We start from the raw sequence: 19,727 nt of genomic DNA on the forward strand, positions 1-19,727 counted from the left end.
GCTATATAGTCCATCAATCTCTGTCCGACGCTAAACTCCAGTCCGAAAAGGCCAAAAAAGGCACAAGTAGTACAATATGACTTCTATGGCTGCTGCCCTCGCAGCTTCTTTACCAGCTGCTATCACCAGAACCGCTACTCCTCAACAATCAACTTCTTCAACTCAACAATCAAAACAATTCCCGCAAAGATTAGAAGGTGTAGTCGATGTGGAAGCTGCGAGAGAAGTAGAAAGTGTGTCATTGAACTCATTAGTAAGTCTTACTCGCAGAAAAGCAGACAGTCATTTGAATAATTGCATCAGACTGACATTTCGACCCTTCTTTAGGTCTTCCTTAAAATCATGAAACACTCTACCGATATCTTACCACCACCTCCAGCCAATACTTTACAACAAGATAGAAATGCTCCACCACCAACAGCATTATCGTCTCATACCGATTGTTTAGGTGTACTATTGGGTTTGGATTTAGATGGTGTTATGGAAGTAGAGGATTCTTTCGCATTACCAGGTGGTGAGACTAGCTTAGGCGGTGAGTACTATTTTGCAGATGTTCATTACCATCTGCTATGAACTATTCATACCGATCTCCGGAGCAATGTGCTGATACTGCGCCTTCGACCTAGCCAACTCATATTCTGACCGACTTCTCACACATTTACGTGAGGTCCAAACACCTGATTCACCTGTCGGAGTCTACCTTTCAACACACAATGGTGGATTCGCTACACGAGTTTCGATTGAGTTGCTGTCTGCTGTAGAAAAGGTTTCAGGAGGAAGAGGTAAAGCTGTCTTGATCGTTCACGATGCAAGTAAAGCAAACGGAGGAGATTTGTCGGTCAAAGCCTACCGATTAGGTGAAGGAGCTAGAGAAGCCGCCAAGTTGGGCAAATGGGATGAAAAGACGTGAGTAAAGTGTCAACATAATAAGATCTAGGAGAGACGTGTGTTGTCAACGTGGAGTGATGGAAAAGGGAGGAATTGGCAATCTGCCATATTGTGTCGGAATTTGTTCATTGAAGGATCATTGTTCAGAGGATGGAAGAAGACGGGAAGTGACACCCTTGGAAGGGGACGCGGTCTCAGACGGATTGTCACAAGGCTCATTCAGAAGACGACGTTGATTGGATGACGTATCGCTAACAATCTTTTCATTCTTAGCCTTACTGAAAACGGCATCACCTCATCAACCCTTCTTTCATCATTGCCTCTCAACGTCACCTCTCCAGCATTGATCTCAGCCTTCCTTTCAACCCTAACCGCTTCAGCTGAACAAGTTCAACCTTCTTTATCTTCACCTTCTGTCCCGTTACCCCCTACATTCTCTCCTCTTGTCAACCCAACATCTACCTCTTTGACAAGTTACCTTCAAAATACCCTTGATTCACTGACTTTACATTCACACGAAGCTAATAATATAGCGTTCTTGACTCGTCAAATCGCTAGAGAGAAAGTTAAACATGAACAAACCATCAAAGATCGTGAAGAGGAGAATGCTAGAAGGAGAAAACAAGGATTATCAGAATTCCCTACTATCTCTGCTGAATTGAAGAACGGTACAAAAGAACCATCGAGACTTGAGATGATATGTTTGGGTGGTACAGTTGAAGGTTTGGCGAAAGGTATGGGTGCTGAAGCTGGTAAAGGCTTAGTGAGAAATTACCTCTAGATGCAGGGGTCGTTATAGATACATGAAGAGCCGAGCTTGCGAAATTGTGTATATTGCATATAATCAATGCATCTGGGATATCCCGATTGATTCTAGTCAAGCAGAACTGTTTTTCGCTGGATGACGATATGAGTTGCGATGAGGTAGCAAGCAGGGAGATTATGATATTGTGCAAAATCACAACTCATGATCATTATGCTTGGAGGACTTCACAAAAAGCTTGTAGCGCTTTGCTACAGATCTACGGAGTCTATGATCACCCAAGACAAATGGTATCTCTGATTACTCCGCTGCCTAGACACCAATCATCATACCATATCGCAGCAACTTGACCTGGTGAAACACCTGACAAGGGCTCCTTGAATTCGATGAACACGCTAGATGTCCAGGATCTCCATCAGCGTCTCGTATAAAGTATAGACTTATTGGTATGACTGACCCTCCTCCATTTTCCGCTTTCCTCACTCTGGCGGGAACTGGTTTCATTCGATGTCTGACTTGTATATTAATTTTATCGTTCGCTTGATCGATTAGGTCGGAAGGGTATGATCCATGAATCCAATGAAATTTGTTTGTGATCACTCCTGAACACTGTAAAAGGGGATGATCACTAGATATCCGAGTTGTTGATGAGCGTGTTATCTTTCTTGACAGGAGCCGAGTTAAACTTACTGTCCAGGTACGACCAAAATATCTTGTTTATTCTCTCCAACTCCTTTTTTAGCTACGAACATTGGTTGAAGTTGATTTGGTATTTTGGCTCTTTGACCGATTGTGTAATACCATAATCCCTTATGATGTCCCAGTACCTCTCCTGAAGGTGAGATGAGGTGCCCTTGGGAAGAAGGAGGAGAAGTGTATTGAGCTTTTGACAGAACTGTCAGTCATTCCGGCCATTACGTCCTTCAGAGAGGAATGACTGACATATGAAATCACCAAATTTCCCTCTTTCCCCAATGAAGCATACACCCATCGATTCCTCTTTATTAGCATTAGGCAAATTCCAATAATTGGCTAATTGTCGGACTGTCGTTTTGGTCATTCCACCAAGAGGTAGGATAGTCTTGAAGCGTCAATTCCCTTCAATCAGTCAAAGCGATTTATTCAATGGACGGGACTGATATGCTCACTCGGCCAAGTTGATATTCATTCATTTGAGACAAGTAGTATGTCTGATCTTTGCTTTGATCTTTTGCTCTCAGTAATGTAGCTTTGATTGGTAGAGACGGCGTGTGGTCTACTCGACCATAATGACCTGTAGCCAAGAAATGTCGTGGAGATTTGGGTAGATATTCCATCAAAGCTCCGAATTTGATTTCTCTAATTGGAATTCAGTTATAACACAGCACTAACGATAAGGTATAAATGACACACCTATTACAATCTACGTCCGGATTAGGGGTCCCTCCATTCTCCCAAACATTGATAGAAGGTTCAAATACCCTACTCCAATATTCTTTACTGAGGTCAACCAACTTTACTTTTTCCTTCGATATGCCAATCGAGTTCGTTATAGCTTGCACATCATTCCAATCTTTCTCCCATTGACATGTTGATGTGAGACTATTTGCCTTCGTTCCGGTATAGGATAATGAGAAGGATGTAGGTGAACTACTAAAGTTCGTTTCGGATAATATTGGATCCCAATTTCGCATGAATATAACATCTAGATTGATAGGCTGCGGAGAAGAGTCATATCATTTAGTTGATCATCAGGTGGTAGGACCAGAGTCCACTCACAAGTTCACACAGTATACGTAAAGTCGTTGCTGAGTCTACACCTCCTGATACTGCTACTGTGACTAATCAAGATCTCAGGTTGGCAAATCGACCATATTTGGAAGAGGTAACTCACCATTGTCTCCGGACTGTATCCCAAGCTGATCCAAGCTAGGCACGAGATCATTTACCTGCTTTTTACTCAAAGTAGAGAACGGTCTTTTCGGTCTTTCTGGTGAGCAAAGTCGCTTTCGTGGTATGTATCTAGCGGCGATTTTTGAAGGTCCTGCTGTGGAGAAAGAGCAGATCGAATGATACGATCCAGCGGATCGCAGCATGGTAACGGCCGCGAATGTCATCCTGGTGAGCCTCGAGTCCCTCCGGATCTTCCTGTTCCTCTTCCTCAAGGTCTGATCAAACCTGTACAAGCTCGATGGTATTTCTCGATGATATGAAGTAGATATGAGTTGATGAACTTTTAAATTTCTATTTTTCTTTGGTTCCAATTGCGGAGCCTCCACACATTCCACTGTTCCCCTTTTCATATCTTTTCCTGTCTTTCGAACATCCTGCTCAAAACAAACATCGATATACAACCTTGTTTGACCAGGATAATTCATATTTATCAAGCAGGATATCGATCAGCTGGACGGGTAGTCTTGATCAACGACTCATCACTACAATGACCACGCGCAAACGCAAGACGGAAGTATCCAACGCGGAGAATGGACCCGCTGAAATCTCTCCTGCTGCAGCGTGGGTAGCACCGTGAGTTCAGACTGTTAAGATGTTGATTGCAGTCAAGACGCTCTGACTGATGCAAAACCAACTCTGCAGAACCGACGAGGAGTTCAAATCATTGAAGAGATATAAGTGAGCCTGCGGTTTCTTCTGTTCTCCAAGACAGCTGGAAACTTACCCTTCCTGTTATTGCAGATCATTCTTGCGTAAGCTTTGCTACAAATATCAAAACCTTCGACAAGCCAGGCTGATGATCGTGAGGGTATTCAGTCCCTCCCAATAATTCCTACGCGTCAGGTCAATTGTTGGTGTCATATTCCATCTCTAGTCTCCATGTCATATCAGCTGACATAGCCATGCGTAGTGTTTGGCTAGCTCACGAAGCGCCTAAGCCCACCCCTTCTCGAGCTCGAACCAGCTCTGCCCTACCACCCGAAAAGAAGCCAAGGACATCAGTAATTGGTCCTGACGGCTTGCCGACACCTGAGCCTTCTCCACCCGGACCTTTGGAGCGCATTCATGCAGAAGTGGACAGCGATCCGCACTGGAATGCTGGATTATGGATTGGGAAGATTATTGAGATTAGAGCCAAAGACACCAGCTATGTATGGATGTAAGTGAAGCTCATTATGAGCACAACTACACTGTTTCATTATGACTCTCGTTGCAAACCATCGGAGCGGTTGGGATCTGACTAATACGAGCGTTTTGTCATAGGCGCATAAGATGGATGTGCAGGTCTTTTGGGGAATTGAAGGATGCTGGCGTTCAAACAGGGATGTGAGCATCCATCCCCTGGTTGGAGGGCATTCTTCGCAAAGCTGATGGTGGTGTCCTTGCAGGCCAAGAAGCAAAGCTGGTGTGAAAGAGGTGTTCATGCTTGGAGAAGAACATGACATGTTACAACCGGTTGGAGCTGTCGAAGGTGAGTTCCGTTATCATCTCGCATAGATGACAGGTAACAATGAGGCCACCTTTTGCCAATACAGGGGCTGCACCAGTGATAGTCTTCGACGAGCGTAATCCTCTACAAGCGCCTTTCGGATCGAGAAAAATCTTCCTGCGATCTGAGGCTCGTACGCCAACAGAGACCGAGATCCAAACTGTCAGTTGTCATCCCATCGATCTCGTTCATACGCTCTTGACTGATTGACATCGCTCACAGCTATCGCTCAAACGTTTTCCTGGAATTGTAGAGCCTAGGTCTAAAAAGAGGAGTCGTGTCTCTACCGAGGGGGATATTTCAAAGCATCCTGGACATCTCTTTGTGAGCCGAGAGAAATTAGTTTATATATTCACCTAGTTAACAAGATTTGTAGCCTCTTCGGCCACCTACGTGCTATTGTGGAGATCCTTACCGACCAGAGGTGGAGAGAGAAGAGCCTATGGCCATGTGTGCACACAAAGGTGGGTCAACTGGCCAATCCTTAAAGGCAAAAAGCTGCGTGTTGACCACCATTCTAAACTCCACAGACTGCTTGAAATGGTTTCACTTTGGATGCTTAGATTGGAAAAATCATCATAGGCGGACCGCAACGCCTTCGGCTATCGAGAACGTCCTGACGTCCGGCGTCGACCTCATGACCTTGCTGCCAGATTATGGTCTAACCACACCTGCCGGAACCATCCCATTTGGTAAAGATCCTTCCACCTTGTTTGCGACACCTGCAAAGGATGCATTACAGAATGAAGGGAAGACCGATGAACTCAGCACAAGCATCATAGACGATACGAATGGACAAGTACCTCAATACTCCCAAGAACTACTGGACCGATATACTGCTTTAGACGAAAAATTGCCCAATAGCGTATTGCGTTTTGCTGAATCACCAATTACAAGAGGAACGATCGATACCGGAATCGTGGGAAATGCCAGACTGATCCTCAGAGCAAGACAAATAGTACTTGAAAATAGGAAGATGAGAAACAATCCTAAGATTGACGCACTTCAAATGGCTGTTGTTAATGAGATGATCGAGGAGTGGAAGAACACCTGGGAAATTGATTCAAGTTTGGATGAGAAGGATAATGCAGCACAGCAATATAATAGCAGTAAAAGTAGGTCTGTCATCTGGCTTTGTCCGAGCTGTAGGAGGGCCATGTAAACTGTCAAGAATAATATTCGAGATCAAGAAGAGTGGGAATAACGTTGTAGAAGCTTCTTGGAATGAGAACAGATACCATAACCATAGCTTACTTAGACGCACGTAATATAGCGATGTTACCAGTAAATCCATTTTGTCTCTCGTTCATAGTATATAATTACACTGGTATTGCATTTGAGACCAGCATCCGATCAACACATATCGATCTTGCGTGTGGCATCACATGATTATGTACAAGGCTCATCCTGCGAAGTAGATTGCGCATCAGTCCCTTTTTCCCAACCAGCTACTTGTCCTTCAGACCAAAGTCCCGAGGTAAGCACAAGCAGAGTGAAGTCAGTCAGCTTCCTATTCTCTTTATGTAAGCTTACCGGAACGCTCTACTCACCAGGCTGGAAGGGCCATACTGGAGCTGAAGGTCTAGTAATACTTGCTTCAGTGATGATGAGACCGCCATCTGAAGGGGGAAAGGGTACGTAGTATAAGCGAAATTGACCTATATCAGTTAACTATATGCCTGTGATCACCTGTAGCTCTAGAGCCATAATACTCTGTGGCTCATTCATTGGGGATCCCATCCTCTTGACCGACTATGAATCTCGTCATAGGAGTCGTCACAACCCGATGTTTTAGCTGAATATCACCCAACATGAAAGGTTCGAAACTCTTTGAAGCAGTCATCTTCAATCGAATGTATCGTCGCGATCTTACTCAATGCTCCCTCAAGGTGGTGAGTGGATTATCAGATACACGCGGCGCAACTAATCGATCTAATAATCGACGCAACTTGTACTTTATCGTGTCTTTATTCATGCTTATTATATATGTGCAACTGACGGCATCCCAACCCTAATCCCTCCTAAGTGGAATCTCCCTACGAAGCCTCAACATATGCTCTAAATATCTCCAAGTCTTCTGTCGCTTCCCAAGTGACTTCGTGATCAGCGCCAATGAAGATGACTTCACCTCTACTGAAATCTACCTTATCGTCTTGTAAAGATACAGAGCCTTTTCCTTGAGTAATTATGGCAATTGAGGGTCCTTCAATCTTCCTGTGAGAAGTTTTACCGCCAGATGATAATTCGACCTTGATAACTGAGAATTCAGCAATTGGTGGATCGTATAGTTTGGAAGCATCATCTTTATCACCAAAAGTTATCGGTTTAAGTAATTGCTTGTTGCCTGGTCCTGATTCGTAGGTCAACATTTCAATCAGAGTTGGGACATCTCGTAATTTAGGAGTAAGACCTGCTCGGACAACATTATCCGAAGTAGCCATGCATTCGATAATGTCTGCAAAGATAATAAAGTTGTGTCAGCATGCAAGGCTAGTTCGGTAAGCATCAGGTCAAACGGCTATCCAATTGCCAGAACCCCTACTCACCTCCTTTGATATACGCATGAGGTGAATTGGCTTCCAAAAACGCAGCTTCTCCCTTCTTCATCTCTACAACATTCAAGAAGAAGACACACAGTATGCCGATATCATCAGGATATTGATCATTGAGCATCAGTGTCAAATCCACTAATCCTCTTTCACTTTCGTGTATATCCTGTCCCTCCTTGTATCTTTTGACTAACGATCTGATGGCAGCAGTGAATGTGTCTTTATCGGCAGACATAAGAGCATTGAAGATCTGCTTGAGGATAGCCTTTTGTTCGTCAGTAGGCGGTGTGACAATGGGTTGATACAGGAAGGGATCGGGAGACGGTGTTGTTGGCAGGGTCAGAGATGCGCCCAATTTAGTGACAAGGTCTGATGGGATGATAGGTTGTAATTCAGGTACAACTAGAAGGTTGAGGAGAAGGACCGGTAGAGGTAGGAAGTTGAGAAATGCGAGGAAAGGTGACAGAGCGATAGCCATTTCAGGCTTATGATTAGGGTCTGTATGAGTATCGTGATTATCAGCTTAAATTTATTCTGCAGGACAGCCGTCATATAATCAATCGAAAACGAATTCGTTTGAATCCGCTAGAGCGAGATGGGAGAGCATTGTACAAGTAGGTTGGTACTCACCTTTGTAAACCTCTGGCCTTTCATCAAACAATTTCCTCGCCAATTTCTTGTCAGGATGAGCTTGAATACTAAGGGCTGTACCTATACTCAATACCTTGAACAAGAAAGGCAGATTACCTTGTTCAGAGCCCTCAAACTTCTTGATCACTTTCTCTCCCACTAGACTATTATCGGATTTGATGTAGTCGGAAAGTAATGTAGAGTCGTTCAATTTTGATGGTAAGGTTGGATGTGTACCCATCCATAGCTGGGTTGACGGTGTATGGTCAGCATACGGTGACTACAAAGCGTATCGAAATAGAGCATGGTTCTCTTCCCGATTGAGAAGGTCTCTGTTCGGCAGATAGCTGAATGACCTACCTCGGCATATGTCTTTTCCTCATCTACCTCGAACCCTTCCACACTGGACTTGCCAAATTGCGCAGCCAAAGAAGCTGAACCTTTCTTCCCCCAGTCGTACGATTGCACACCAGGCGAGAGCTTGAATATCGATTTGACCATCTCGTATGTTGAATAGATGCTGAGGTCCGATGCTGTTAAGATCTGAGAAGAGAAAGAGGAGGTTGATATGAACAGTTGTCCCCGTCGCGTAATGTATAGGATCGCGACAAATAACAAATTTCAATCACGTGGAAGGAGTGACCAATTGGGAGTGGCGTATATATTCGTTAAGCTTATTCACTTCTCCCTTGCCTTACTTGGATAAACGACTCATAGGCGAGATCTACAGCTATACTATGTATATGATATATGCAAATTCAATGGGCCACTGACCACATGTTACGATGCAACAGTACAAAATAGTTATGCTATACAAAATGCTCCATTTCGCAACGTGTTCTTCTCAGATACTTGTCAAATACAACGTATGACAAATGGTTTGATACAACTTCTCTTTAATCCCGATTCGTCTAAAAGTTTGGTAAGGGTTGTGGAAGATTGATGCGACTATCCGCCTTGAAGCTTGTGACTCTTATTACATATATTTCGCGTGTTATATTCACACCTCTAACATACAAATCTCGCATATCGATTGTCATAAGTCTAATTCTCCGTGTCCGCTTCCAGGTAGAAAGGCCCAGATTGTACCAGCTATCATGAGTATGGTACAAATGACGACCAAAAACCAATGGCCGAAGGCGCTCCACTTATCACTGCCTGTACGCCGCGTATTTACACCTGATTTCAGTCGAGGTGCCAATCGTAAGTAGAATACGAGCTGTTAAGTAATGCACCGCATTAGCTTGTAGTTCAATCATCAAATGGCTAATAGACCACAACAATCATCACCCATGGAAAATAGATTTTGCAATTCAACTTACAGGTAGTATGATGCAGATTAAGAATGCAGAGAAACTGCCCAGGAACGCCATAACTCTACCAAAACCAGGTAACAAGACAGCCACCAACACGCATAAAGCAGTAACGATTGTACGAGATATGACCCTCAGTACAGCTTTCCTCCGTTCTTTCGCTAGTGAGATTGGCTCCAGATTCCGTCCATTGAGACTCGGCCTTCGTTCTGTTGTTCGATATGACCAATCAGATTCACCGAAACCTCGCGATGCTCTTCCCGAACGTTGACTGGGCGAGTTTGGCGAAGAGGATGAGAAGGAGTGTCTCTCGTCACGATCGGATTTTGTGGCTGAGTCCAATGCATCGACGTCGTCATGCGACGAGAATGCGGAATCCTTGACGGTGACAGATGAGGGGATATAAGGCGATATCCCAATGAGATCTTCCAAAGTCAAGTTGAGCTGAAAGTTTGTGAGCAGACGATCAATTTCGCAGGTAATCTGATATCAAGCGAAACATACAGGTCTAGAGCTCAGACCGAACTTGGTAAGCGGATTGATCACTATCATCCAGAGTGCAATTAGATTGAGAGCCCGGGGATAATGGTATCGTTCTTGCATAAGATCTCTGGTGATCTGAACACAACATTCAGTCAATCCTATCCGAATTCCTTTCCAGACGGAAACGAGCTTACCTCGTCCGATACTCCCTGCCCAATCATAAGGTAGCCGGCCGCACCAGCTATAAAAGAGATAATAGTGGCTATAGTCTGTGATAACAGTGTAGGTATTAGCTCCGAATGATCATCGTGGAACTATGACACGTAAATCGACAGTAGAACCACTCACAAAGGCCTTGTTCACGACTTTTTCGAAATTTTCCGGATATTTCATATCCTTGGCTAAACTAGGCATGACTGCGTGTCCTCCGAAGCCAGCCAATACTAGTCCTACTCCTCCAAGCCAGTTCGCACCTGTCCACTCGGGCCAGACGGAAGTAGACATTGGGTCACGGAGAGATCCGGGAGCGGATTTACGAATGAAACCGTCAACGAGGAGAATAAGAACAAGTAGAAGGGAAGACACTGAAGATAGCAGAGAAGGTAATGATAGAAGTCGGAGGGGAAGAAGCGTTGTGGGCAGTATTCTATTGATCATTCGATTAACTCACTTGTCGTACAGGCCTAAGACCGTACTCACATGAAGAAGCCGATAATCTTCCAATGATTGGACGTGACATAAGGATACAATGCGTTCAATGTATCGCCAAAGAGCACAACCAAAGCGACACTGGGGACTGAGTCAGACTACGTGCCCTTACAGACGAAAAGAGACGACGTACCCCAAGGCAAAGAGTTCTAGGCAGAATCTGGATAACAAATAATTCGTCAACTACGAGCTGGTACTTTTGAGTAGAAGAATCAGGGATGACTCACAAGATGTGTATTCCGCCGCCTGCCCAAATACCCAATGCTCTAACTCCTATATCTGTATAGCCCATAAGTTTAGGATCTGCTCTAATCAATCGGGCGAGTAATTTGGCGCTATGTTCGCGGTTTAGCATTTCCGCATGGCAACAAGACTGTAAACGTGAGTGCTCACGTATGACAGGTTAACCAGCCAAAGCCCAACAGCATGACAACCCCTCCGAGCCACCCAGCATACGCGAAGGCCAGCGGCATAGAGAGCAGACCGATGCCCACAAGGACGGCGGTTGCGTTAAAGAGCTATCATTCAATTTGATATCAGCGAGTGAGCTGATCCATCTAAGGTTGCGTTTAGGGCAAAGCTCTCACAGTTTGGCCGTCCGTACTTTGGCCGCCAGCCTTGACCTTTGACTGAATAATCACCACATCCTCCTCCGATAGTCTGGTGCCATAGTTCATCCCATCTCTCGCGACCAAGCTAGTATATTCATTGTTTTCCCTTCCCTCCAGGTCGCGTGCTTCTATATCTACCTGCTCTAAAATTCTGCGATCTCTTCCTGGACGAGGTGTCTGACTCCCATTTGAACGTGTACCAAGCGAGGATCCCAAGGTGGAAGACGTGACTCTTGGTGAAAATGTAGGGAAGCGAAGTAAGCTCTGACCACTTGGCGTAGGCTTCACAGGACTAGCTGTACTTGTAGAAGGAGGTTCCGATTGCGTATCTGACTGTTCAGCCTGTATAGGATCGAGGTGGAAGAAGGATGGCTCATCTGAGGCTCTTCTATATTGATCTTGCGTAATAGGATCATCTTCTGCTACTTCTTCTTCTTCTTCTTCAAAAACAATCTCTGGTTCTTGTGGGACTGACCGGGTTGAGAATTCACTAGACTTTCGATCTCTACCTGCTGCCGCCTCGATATCTGCCCACCTGCCCGAAACGTCTCGATCTTCTTGTTCGAAGGGAGAATTCTCTTGGTCCTCAGCATCAGATGTACGAGGGGCTGTGAAGGATTTGGAGGAAGATGACTCGATGAAAGAGGGGGCAGATCCACCGTAACGAAGCTGTTGATGACGCGCATCTACGTTGAGATATAGCATGAGCATGTGCACTAGAGAATTTGCAAAGTTGAGAAATCGTGGTGATTGAGTCGGGACATAACTCACAAGAAAATGCCAGCTCCAGACTACTCTGCAATATCTTGCTCCTCTTTCTACTGTTATTGGACTGAGGGGATGATACTGGCATCGATGGGATGGGTACACCCCCATTTGGGGAGGACATGGTGGAGTTGTTATAACACTGAAATACAATCTGAGGGGGTGATTGATATGTGAGCAGTATCGATACTATATACAATGATTTGAAAGAGAAGTTGAAGAGGTGGAACAAAGGTGGGATTTATACCTAGTATGTATAGAGGGTGGAGTAATAATAACCTTTAGCGATGAGATGGTGAGAAAGAGAGATAAGGAATCCCAGGAATTCCGGAACCAAATAAATAAGGAAAATAACCAAGTCAAACCACGTGGCATGACTGAACTTGTCACCAAAAACAACAAATCAAAAAAGATGAGACGATGCTTTCGAGAGCTGTTAATTGTTGAAAGAACATATGATATATGCAGAACTGTCATCATTGTCCACAGCTTACACCCTCGCAGCCTTCAACCCGCCTTATCCTCCTTACTTGGGCAATTTCTCTCAATGTTCAGTTCCAGGCGGACCATCATCTCCTCGCCAGGAAAGGTACTTTTAGCTGGAGGCTATCTGGTCTTGGAACCTGCATTTTCAGGCTTGGTAGTGGCAACTTCATCTCGATTCTACTCTAGCGTCTCTCATCTTTCATCCGCCTCCTCTTCGACGTCTTCATCGAGCGCAGCTACCATCACCGTAAGAGCTGGTCAATTCCCGCGAGAGCAATCAGAATGGGTGTACTCTTTATCGGTCAATGACAACGCTATACATCTTGAACAGACCAACGGAGATAAGGTTGGAAGCAACAAATTCATACACATAACCCTACTCCAAACCCTCAGAGTATCTTACGAGCGAATAGTCGCGGAGACAGGGAGAAGCGGTCACGAAGCTGCGCAGGAGTTGATAATAAGGATGACGAACGGTGGACAATCAAGGGGACTGGATATTGTGGTTCTAGCGGACAACGATTTCTATTCTCAGAGAGAGCAGGTAAGCTCGTGGCTGCTAGCTATTAGACGTGGGCTCAGAACTGACTACAAACTACAACAGCTGTCGGCATTGTCACTTCCCGCGAAGATCGCTTCCCTTTCATCGATTCAACCGTTCACTTCTCTTCCTCGTCCTATAGCGCAGACCAACAAGACTGGTCTGGGATCCTCGGCTGCCCTAGTCACATCACTTGTCGCATCTCTCCTATCGCACCTGGACGTAGTGTCCTTACCTACTGGTAACCCCGCCGCTTCGACAACTTCGAATCTTGGTCTCGTCCATTCTGTCGCTCAATTCATACATTGTTTGGCTCAAGGCAAAGTTGGTTCAGGCTTCGACGTCTCTTCAGCAGTGTACGGTACCCACGTATACACACGTTTCTCGCCATCTATCCTCACACCCTTGATGCAGAATGCTATCGATCAAATCCCTATATCCGGTGACGCCACGCTCTTACCCGTTTTAGATCCGTCTAAATGGGATCAAGACAATCGATCATTCAGGCTACCCAAAGGCTTACGTCTAATCCTGGCTGACGTTGACGCGGGCACTGACACACCCTCATTCGTTGGCAAGGTGCTGAAATGGAGGAAAGAGAACCCACAAGTGTCGGATGATTTATGGAAAGGCTTAGATCAGGCTAATATGCGACTGGAAAGTCTTCTAACGGATATGGTGGGTAGAGAGGGAGAAGGTGACTACGACGAGACGATTCGATGTATAGGAGAGAGAACCATCAAGGACGTGAGTGAGGCGCCTTCTGAAGTCGTTATGGCGTGAGATTAGTTGCCCGGCTCATCAAGCTAATTTCTGCCGCTGGTGAAGCTCAAGGAGAACCCCACAGCAGTCCTAATTGACGAAATACGGACAACCCTCTTCGTGAGTATGCACATCTCTATAACCACCCCGGATCGTTCTAGCCGTTTTCGAAAAGGATCTTGTCATTCACACAATTGTATTCGCAGACCATACGAGGATTTCAGAGAAAGATGTCAGAACTATCGGGTGTACTCATAGAGCCACCTGAACAGACAAAGTTGATAGACGCTTGTTGTGAATTACCAGGTGTGGTCGGCGGAGGAGTTCCAGGGGGTGAGTTTGTCTTGGCAGTTCCGTGTATACCCGTTTTAAATCCATTGCTATCGTTTGCAAGCAACGATTCCTCGCCTGACTCTCAGTTCACGCTGACTCGGCTATCTCTAGCGGGTGGATACGATGCTCTCTTCCTGCTTATTGTCGACTCTCCCTCTGTGGTCGCCCGAGTTGACGATCTATGGTCGAACTGGCAGGAAATGAGTGTATGTCCCTTGTTAGCCAAGCAGAGTGACGGAGGATTACGGGTAGAAGACGTCAACGCGGTCAAGGGACTCGAACAAGCTTTGACGAGGTAGAAGGGAAGTACAAATTTCATCGAGACGAACACGACCCGACACGTATGAACACATCAGTAGCCGAATATAGCACGACGTACCTATGAGATTAGGGGGTTCAAGCATCTTACATATAGCACACTTCGCCTAGAAAAAATCAGTGGAATGCATAACATCTATGCATGAAATCTATGACGGAGTATAAAAGGATCGGTGATATATGAAATTATAGGTAACATCTATATATCTGTATACGCAGGTCAAAGCAAGATATCGAAGCCAAATGGAAAAAAAAGGGAAGATCTACTGAGCGGCAACAGGTCCATCCCTTACAGCACTAATAGTTAGAGCCTTCTTTTGGGATTTCTCCGCACTAGTGATGTATTCCTCGGACTCTTCGAGAGATTGGTTATCGGTGAGTTTCAGGTTTTCGAGAACAAAGATTGCGGTAAGCATACCGACGAAAGAAACGACAGTGCCGACAATGACCATGACCCGTTGAGCTTCATCTTGAGCTCTTGCAACACCATCTCTTTGCCAAGTACCTACAGGCCATTGAGTAGCGTAAGTCAATGGATCACTGTACGCGGCAGCGATAAGAGTTTGATTTCCTTGAAGATAGATGTTTAGCTTGTCGGGAACAAGATTGGTCCACATAGCACCGGAGATAGCAGCACCGATACCGAAGGCGACGTAGTAAATGGCGGTCCAACCGGTGGTGACCAGAGCGAGATGCTCGTGAGGAGCAGCAGCTTGAATGAGAGCTTGGATAGGATAAGATAGGAAACCATTTGAAGCACCTCGAAGAATCTGGATGATGGCAAGTTCGGCTTGAGAACTTCCACTGGTTCGGTATTTGAGCATCAGACCGGTAGCAAGGGTCTCGATGAACATTCCGAAAATGATGATTGGCTTGAGAACTCTGAATCTTCTAGCAACAAGAGCACCAATCACCGCGGTGACCCACCCACCGATAGTTGGGAACGTGGTGATTCGAGTAGCGGAGATCTGAGATTGATCGGCGGCGACTTGAAGGTAGGTATAAAGGTATGTCGATACACATCGACCAGCAAGAGGATGCCACAGAGCTAACAAACAGCATCCAACAACAGTTCGCCTTTTGATTAGAGCGAAAGGAAGTAATGGGATCGGAGCAAACCATCTTTCCCAGACGACAAAGCCACATGTTATGGCAAAACCAACGATCAGTTGCGCGATGGTATGAGCATCGCTCCATCGGTTGTATCGGGAGTTGGCCAGAGTGAGAGTGACCAAGAAAAGACCGATGCCAGCGATAAAGAGGACAAGACCAATGACATCGAGCTTCCAGAAGATATCTTTAGTATTAGCCCATAATCGTTGACCGAAGGTCGTCTGAGAGACTCGTTCACGTTTGATCTGCTTGAGTTGCGCTTTGACAGATTTCGATGGTCGAGTACCTCTCCAAAGGGTAAGGATGATGGGGGTAGTGATAGGTGGAATGAGGAGGCAGAACATAGCTATGAAGGAGGTCAGTCGCAAAGCAAGAGGCATAGATGGATGACTCACCGATACCCCATCTCCATGAATTGTTTGGATCACCTCGGCCCAACATAGAAGCAGCGACGTTGGCACCGAGGAAGGAGTTAAATACCTGCGGCACAGAGGGGGCGACAAGCCACCAGTCTACTCAAACCCATTAGCTTCTACGATCAGAGGTACTTGTAAAATCACTCACATCGGTTTCTCAAGGATGAAATATCAGCGATGATAATATTTTGAAGTATAAACATTCCACTGATGCCCAGGGTGTGGATACTGGAACCAGCAGAGAATTGCACAATGCCTTTCGCAGAGGCCATCACAGCTTGACCGACTGTGTAGAGAACAAGACAGCCGATCTCAGCGTACACTCGACCGAAGTAGTCGGCGAATTTGGCGATTGGAGTGGGAGCCATGGCAGAGAAGATGGAAGTGACCACCGCAACCGAAGCTTGGAGAGAGTGGAGCTTGAATCCTTTTGATACGGCGTAGTTTAGGTAGGGGGTCGCGGTACTTTGGTCTGCACATTCAGGTAACCAGACGTTAGTGTTGTCTTCATGTCTGGTAGGAAAACCAAAACTTACCAAGAGATAAACTGTACGACACAAACATGAAAAACAAGTAGATAACAAATCTCCACTTGTTGTTGATTCTCGCCTTCAATGACTCCATTTCAATGACTCCCTTGGACTTGCTACCGAGGTTGAGAATATCCTTGGCGTCGATACCTTCCTCGTTACTCGACTTATCATCTTCACGGCTATATTCGTCATCTTGAGCGAGAGGTACCGTTGTGGTGGATGCTGTGGCTGCTGGATTTTCCCCAAGTGTGGGTACCACCGGCTCTTCTGTCCTTTGAGCAGACATCGTGCGTGACCTTCTGTTAGAGGGATGGAAAAGAGAAGAATGATCGACAAAGTGATTTGGGCCCGGTTTATATTAATGTCGCGAAACACTCCACAAGGTGGATTAGTCAGAAATTTTCAAGATCACTGTTCATTATCGGCCGTCAAGGAAGATTCGAATCAAATCAGATAAAAATCGGTTATGGCATTTCGTGAGGATAGAGATGTGCCTGTATTCACTCCAGCCTGAAAGCTTTAATCTCCCTATCTGATTGTCGCTGCTCGTGCAAGCATAAATATGGCGCCTCAGGCGGCATTGCCAAGACATTGCCTTACGAGAGATCCTCATACTCCAGGCTAATGAGTCATCCAAGAAGAGCTTTACTGTTCAACGCTCGCATGGTCACTTACATGCGTCTCTTGGCAGATTGCCTTAGCGTCCACCAGACGCTCAGTTGAGCGGCTATTTTGGCTACCAGCCACGGAGCGGCATTCCTGTACATCAGATTACTTTCGCTTTCGGCCGCTAAGGCAGGACACGATCACTCCTCTTATCAGATTGCTATGCGAAGTGTCAGGAGTGCAGAGCTTAAGCCGCGTAAATGCTCAAGAGCGATAACGCAGAATTTGTCCGATCATCCGCAGCGTCTTCAGAGCTGAAGTGACTCGTTGATCTGATCGGCCGATCATGGTGACAAAGCCGCGTTGATGTCCGCATTTCAGGAGACGTCCGACTTGCTCCGCTGGCTACACCCGATCCACTATCGTCTCGGCGTCACTAACGAGCCTCGGAGCGAGTTATGCGAGCTGAAAGTACACGAGTACACAGGGTATACACCAAAACTTAGCTCTTTTTGAAACGTGTGGTGTGACGATCAATCCACTCGCACATTCTACAGCATAGCTTCGCACGCTCTTGCTTAGTGCACAAGCGAGATCTCGATGGATCTGAACACTGGAATTGTGCGGGACATTCTTGCAAACAGCCAGACAAGTAGATGAGTATGGCTGCGGCCGAGTCCATCCCTATCAAGATACTGAACGAGTCCCGCCGGACGGACGTGATCCTCCCTGCTGTTGCATGTATTTCGATAGTATTTGGGATCGTCCTTTCGACTGTAATGATAGCAGCGACATTCATCTGCGACTCTACTGGGTACAACAATTGCGGAACGTTTGCTTCACCAAACAAAAGGACTTAGACCTTCAACGATATGATATACACCAATATACGAGCCAGCTTCGTAATTCGAGCGAACCGGGCAATACCAACACCAGAAACCTTCATCTGATTGTTGTTTTCTAGCGTTCTTAACTTTTTGCAAGGTATCCTTAGCACGTTCCGCATGTTCATACTCTACCTTACTATCCGACTGCTTGCCCGACGCCTCAGCGATCACCTGGCGTTGTCAAGCTTGTCTGGCTCCGTTTATCAACATGTCATTCGATACTCTTGGCCTTGAACGTCTATATAATGCCGAAAAAAACAGTATTACTGTACGTTCTATGCATGTACACTATTTATAACGTTAGATACGTATAGAACAGACATGAGGAAAAGGCTGGGAAGAGTCATAAACAATTTTACGCCAGCAAACACAGGCAGTAAACGGCAACGCATCAACGGAAACGCACAGTAAACAGCAAACTATGGTTTTTGACCGAGAACAAGCAACCAATCAATGCTTGAATACTGTTTATAGCATCACATACTTATACGTCAGGCATGGGGAAATGGCTACGAAGAGTCATAAACACTTTGGCATTTGCAAATACATGCGGTAAACGGCATTAAATAACAATAAACGGCGAATTATGGTTGTTGGCTTAGATCAAACGTCAAACGGGTAGGCTATGCATGTGCCTGTTTATAGCATTACATATATATACATCTGACTTGGGGGAATATGTTGGAGAAGCTATAAACACTTTGGCATCTGCATAAACGGCAGTAAACAACAGTAAACGTCGAAATTTTAGTTGTTGGCTTAAATCACATGAATCCCGGGGTTAGGGGGTTACAAGGGGTTCGGGGGTTAGGGGGTTATAAGGGGTTCCCGGGGATGGGGATTTGACGAAGGGTTAGGGGTTAGGGTTAGGGGTTAGGGGTTAGGGGGGTTAGGGGTTAGGGGTTAGGGGGGGGGTTAGGGGTTAGGGGTTAGGGGTTAGGGGGTTAGGGGTTAGGGGGGTTAGGGGGTTAGGGGGTTAGGGGGTTAGGGGTTAGGGGTTAGGGGGGTTAGGGGTTAGGGGTTAGGGGGGTTAGGGGTTAGGGGTTAGGGGTTAGGGGTTAGGGGGTTAGGGTTAGGGGTTAGGGGTTAGGGGTTAGGGGTTAGGGGTTAGGGGTTGGGGTTGGGGGTTAGGGGTTAGGGGGGTTAGGGGGGGTTAGGGGTTAGGGGTTAGGGGGTTAGGGGTTAGGGGGGTTAGGGGTTAGGGTTAGGTTGGGGTTAGGGGGGTTAGGGGGGTTAGGGGTTGGGGGGGTTAGGGGTTAGGGGTTAGGGGTTAGGGGTTAGGGGTTAGGGGGTTAGGGGTTAGGGGTTAGGGGTTAGGGGTTAGGGGTTAGGGGGGTTAGGGGGGTTAGGGGTTGGGGGGGTTAGGGGGTTAGGGGTTAGGGTTAGGGGTTAGGGGTTAGGGGTTAGGGGTTAGAGTTAGGGGTTAGGGGTTAGGGGGGTTAGGGGTTAGGGTTAGGGGTTAGGGGGTTGGGGTTAGGGGTTAGGGGTTAGGGGTTGGGGGGGTTAGGGGTTAGAGGGGTTAAGGGGTTAGGGGTTGAGGGGTTAGGGGGTTAGGGTTAGGGGTTAGGGGGGTTGGGGGGGTTAGGGGGTTAGGGGTTAGA

At 46.1% G+C, this 19,727-nt stretch overlaps 7 protein-coding genes across 7 annotated transcripts; 3 read left to right on the top strand and 4 right to left on the bottom strand.

The window, feature by feature from the left end:
* Nucleotides 1-76: 76 nt before the first annotated feature.
* On the top strand, nt 77-1,669 carry I206_106786 (uncharacterized protein; the record flags this gene model as incomplete). Its single annotated transcript, XM_019159021.1, has 4 exons — nt 77-253; nt 328-532; nt 627-906; nt 1,162-1,669. The coding sequence occupies 4 exons, from the start codon at nt 77-79 to the stop codon at nt 1,667-1,669; spliced, it is 1,170 nt and encodes a 389-aa protein (XP_019007693.1).
* Nucleotides 1,670-1,925: 256 nt separating this feature from the next.
* I206_106787 (tRNA (5-methylaminomethyl-2-thiouridylate)-methyltransferase) lies at nt 1,926-3,747 on the bottom strand (the record flags this gene model as incomplete). Its single annotated transcript, XM_019159020.1, has 8 exons — nt 1,926-2,046; nt 2,109-2,279; nt 2,342-2,534; nt 2,594-2,732; nt 2,800-2,989; nt 3,044-3,348; nt 3,410-3,471; nt 3,525-3,747. 8 exons carry the CDS (start codon nt 3,745-3,747, stop codon nt 1,926-1,928), a joined length of 1,404 nt encoding a protein of 467 aa, XP_019007692.1.
* Nucleotides 3,748-4,070: 323 nt separating this feature from the next.
* Nucleotides 4,071-6,234, top strand: I206_106788 (uncharacterized protein; the record flags this gene model as incomplete). The annotated part of the gene is made up of 11 exons (XM_019159019.1): nt 4,071-4,156; nt 4,226-4,261; nt 4,325-4,335; nt 4,400-4,433; nt 4,494-4,742; nt 4,847-4,909; nt 4,972-5,054; nt 5,119-5,234; nt 5,295-5,396; nt 5,449-5,536; nt 5,603-6,234. The coding sequence occupies 11 exons, from the start codon at nt 4,071-4,073 to the stop codon at nt 6,232-6,234; spliced, it is 1,500 nt and encodes a 499-aa protein (XP_019007691.1).
* An 874-nt stretch (nt 6,235-7,108) lies between these two features.
* Nucleotides 7,109-8,752, bottom strand: I206_106789 (mannose-6-phosphate isomerase, class I; the record flags this gene model as incomplete). Its single annotated transcript, XM_019159018.1, has 4 exons — nt 7,109-7,527; nt 7,619-8,119; nt 8,252-8,498; nt 8,612-8,752. The coding sequence occupies 4 exons, from the start codon at nt 8,750-8,752 to the stop codon at nt 7,109-7,111; spliced, it is 1,308 nt and encodes a 435-aa protein (XP_019007690.1).
* A 535-nt stretch (nt 8,753-9,287) lies between these two features.
* On the bottom strand, nt 9,288-12,255 carry I206_106790 (uncharacterized protein; the record flags this gene model as incomplete). The annotated part of the gene is made up of 11 exons (XM_019159017.1): nt 9,288-9,470; nt 9,574-10,008; nt 10,069-10,182; nt 10,242-10,316; nt 10,396-10,693; nt 10,747-10,836; nt 10,889-10,915; nt 10,983-11,090; nt 11,149-11,273; nt 11,343-12,052; nt 12,138-12,255. 11 exons carry the CDS (start codon nt 12,253-12,255, stop codon nt 9,288-9,290), a joined length of 2,283 nt encoding a protein of 760 aa, XP_019007689.1.
* A 423-nt stretch (nt 12,256-12,678) lies between these two features.
* I206_106791 (phosphomevalonate kinase) lies at nt 12,679-14,552 on the top strand (the record flags this gene model as incomplete). Its single annotated transcript, XM_070203402.1, has 5 exons — nt 12,679-13,161; nt 13,222-13,905; nt 13,987-14,040; nt 14,127-14,253; nt 14,365-14,552. 5 exons carry the CDS (start codon nt 12,679-12,681, stop codon nt 14,550-14,552), a joined length of 1,536 nt encoding a protein of 511 aa, XP_070059503.1.
* Nucleotides 14,553-14,834: 282 nt separating this feature from the next.
* Nucleotides 14,835-16,919, bottom strand: I206_106792 (uncharacterized protein; the record flags this gene model as incomplete). The annotated part of the gene is made up of 4 exons (XM_019159015.1): nt 14,835-16,030; nt 16,080-16,196; nt 16,249-16,572; nt 16,637-16,919. The coding sequence occupies 4 exons, from the start codon at nt 16,917-16,919 to the stop codon at nt 14,835-14,837; spliced, it is 1,920 nt and encodes a 639-aa protein (XP_019007687.1).
* Between the last annotated feature and the right edge of the window lie 2,808 nt (nt 16,920-19,727).

Source organism: Kwoniella pini, chromosome 9 (genome assembly GCF_000512605.2).
Source record: "Kwoniella pini CBS 10737 chromosome 9, complete sequence".
NCBI classification, from domain to species: domain Eukaryota; kingdom Fungi; phylum Basidiomycota; class Tremellomycetes; order Tremellales; family Cryptococcaceae; genus Kwoniella; species Kwoniella pini.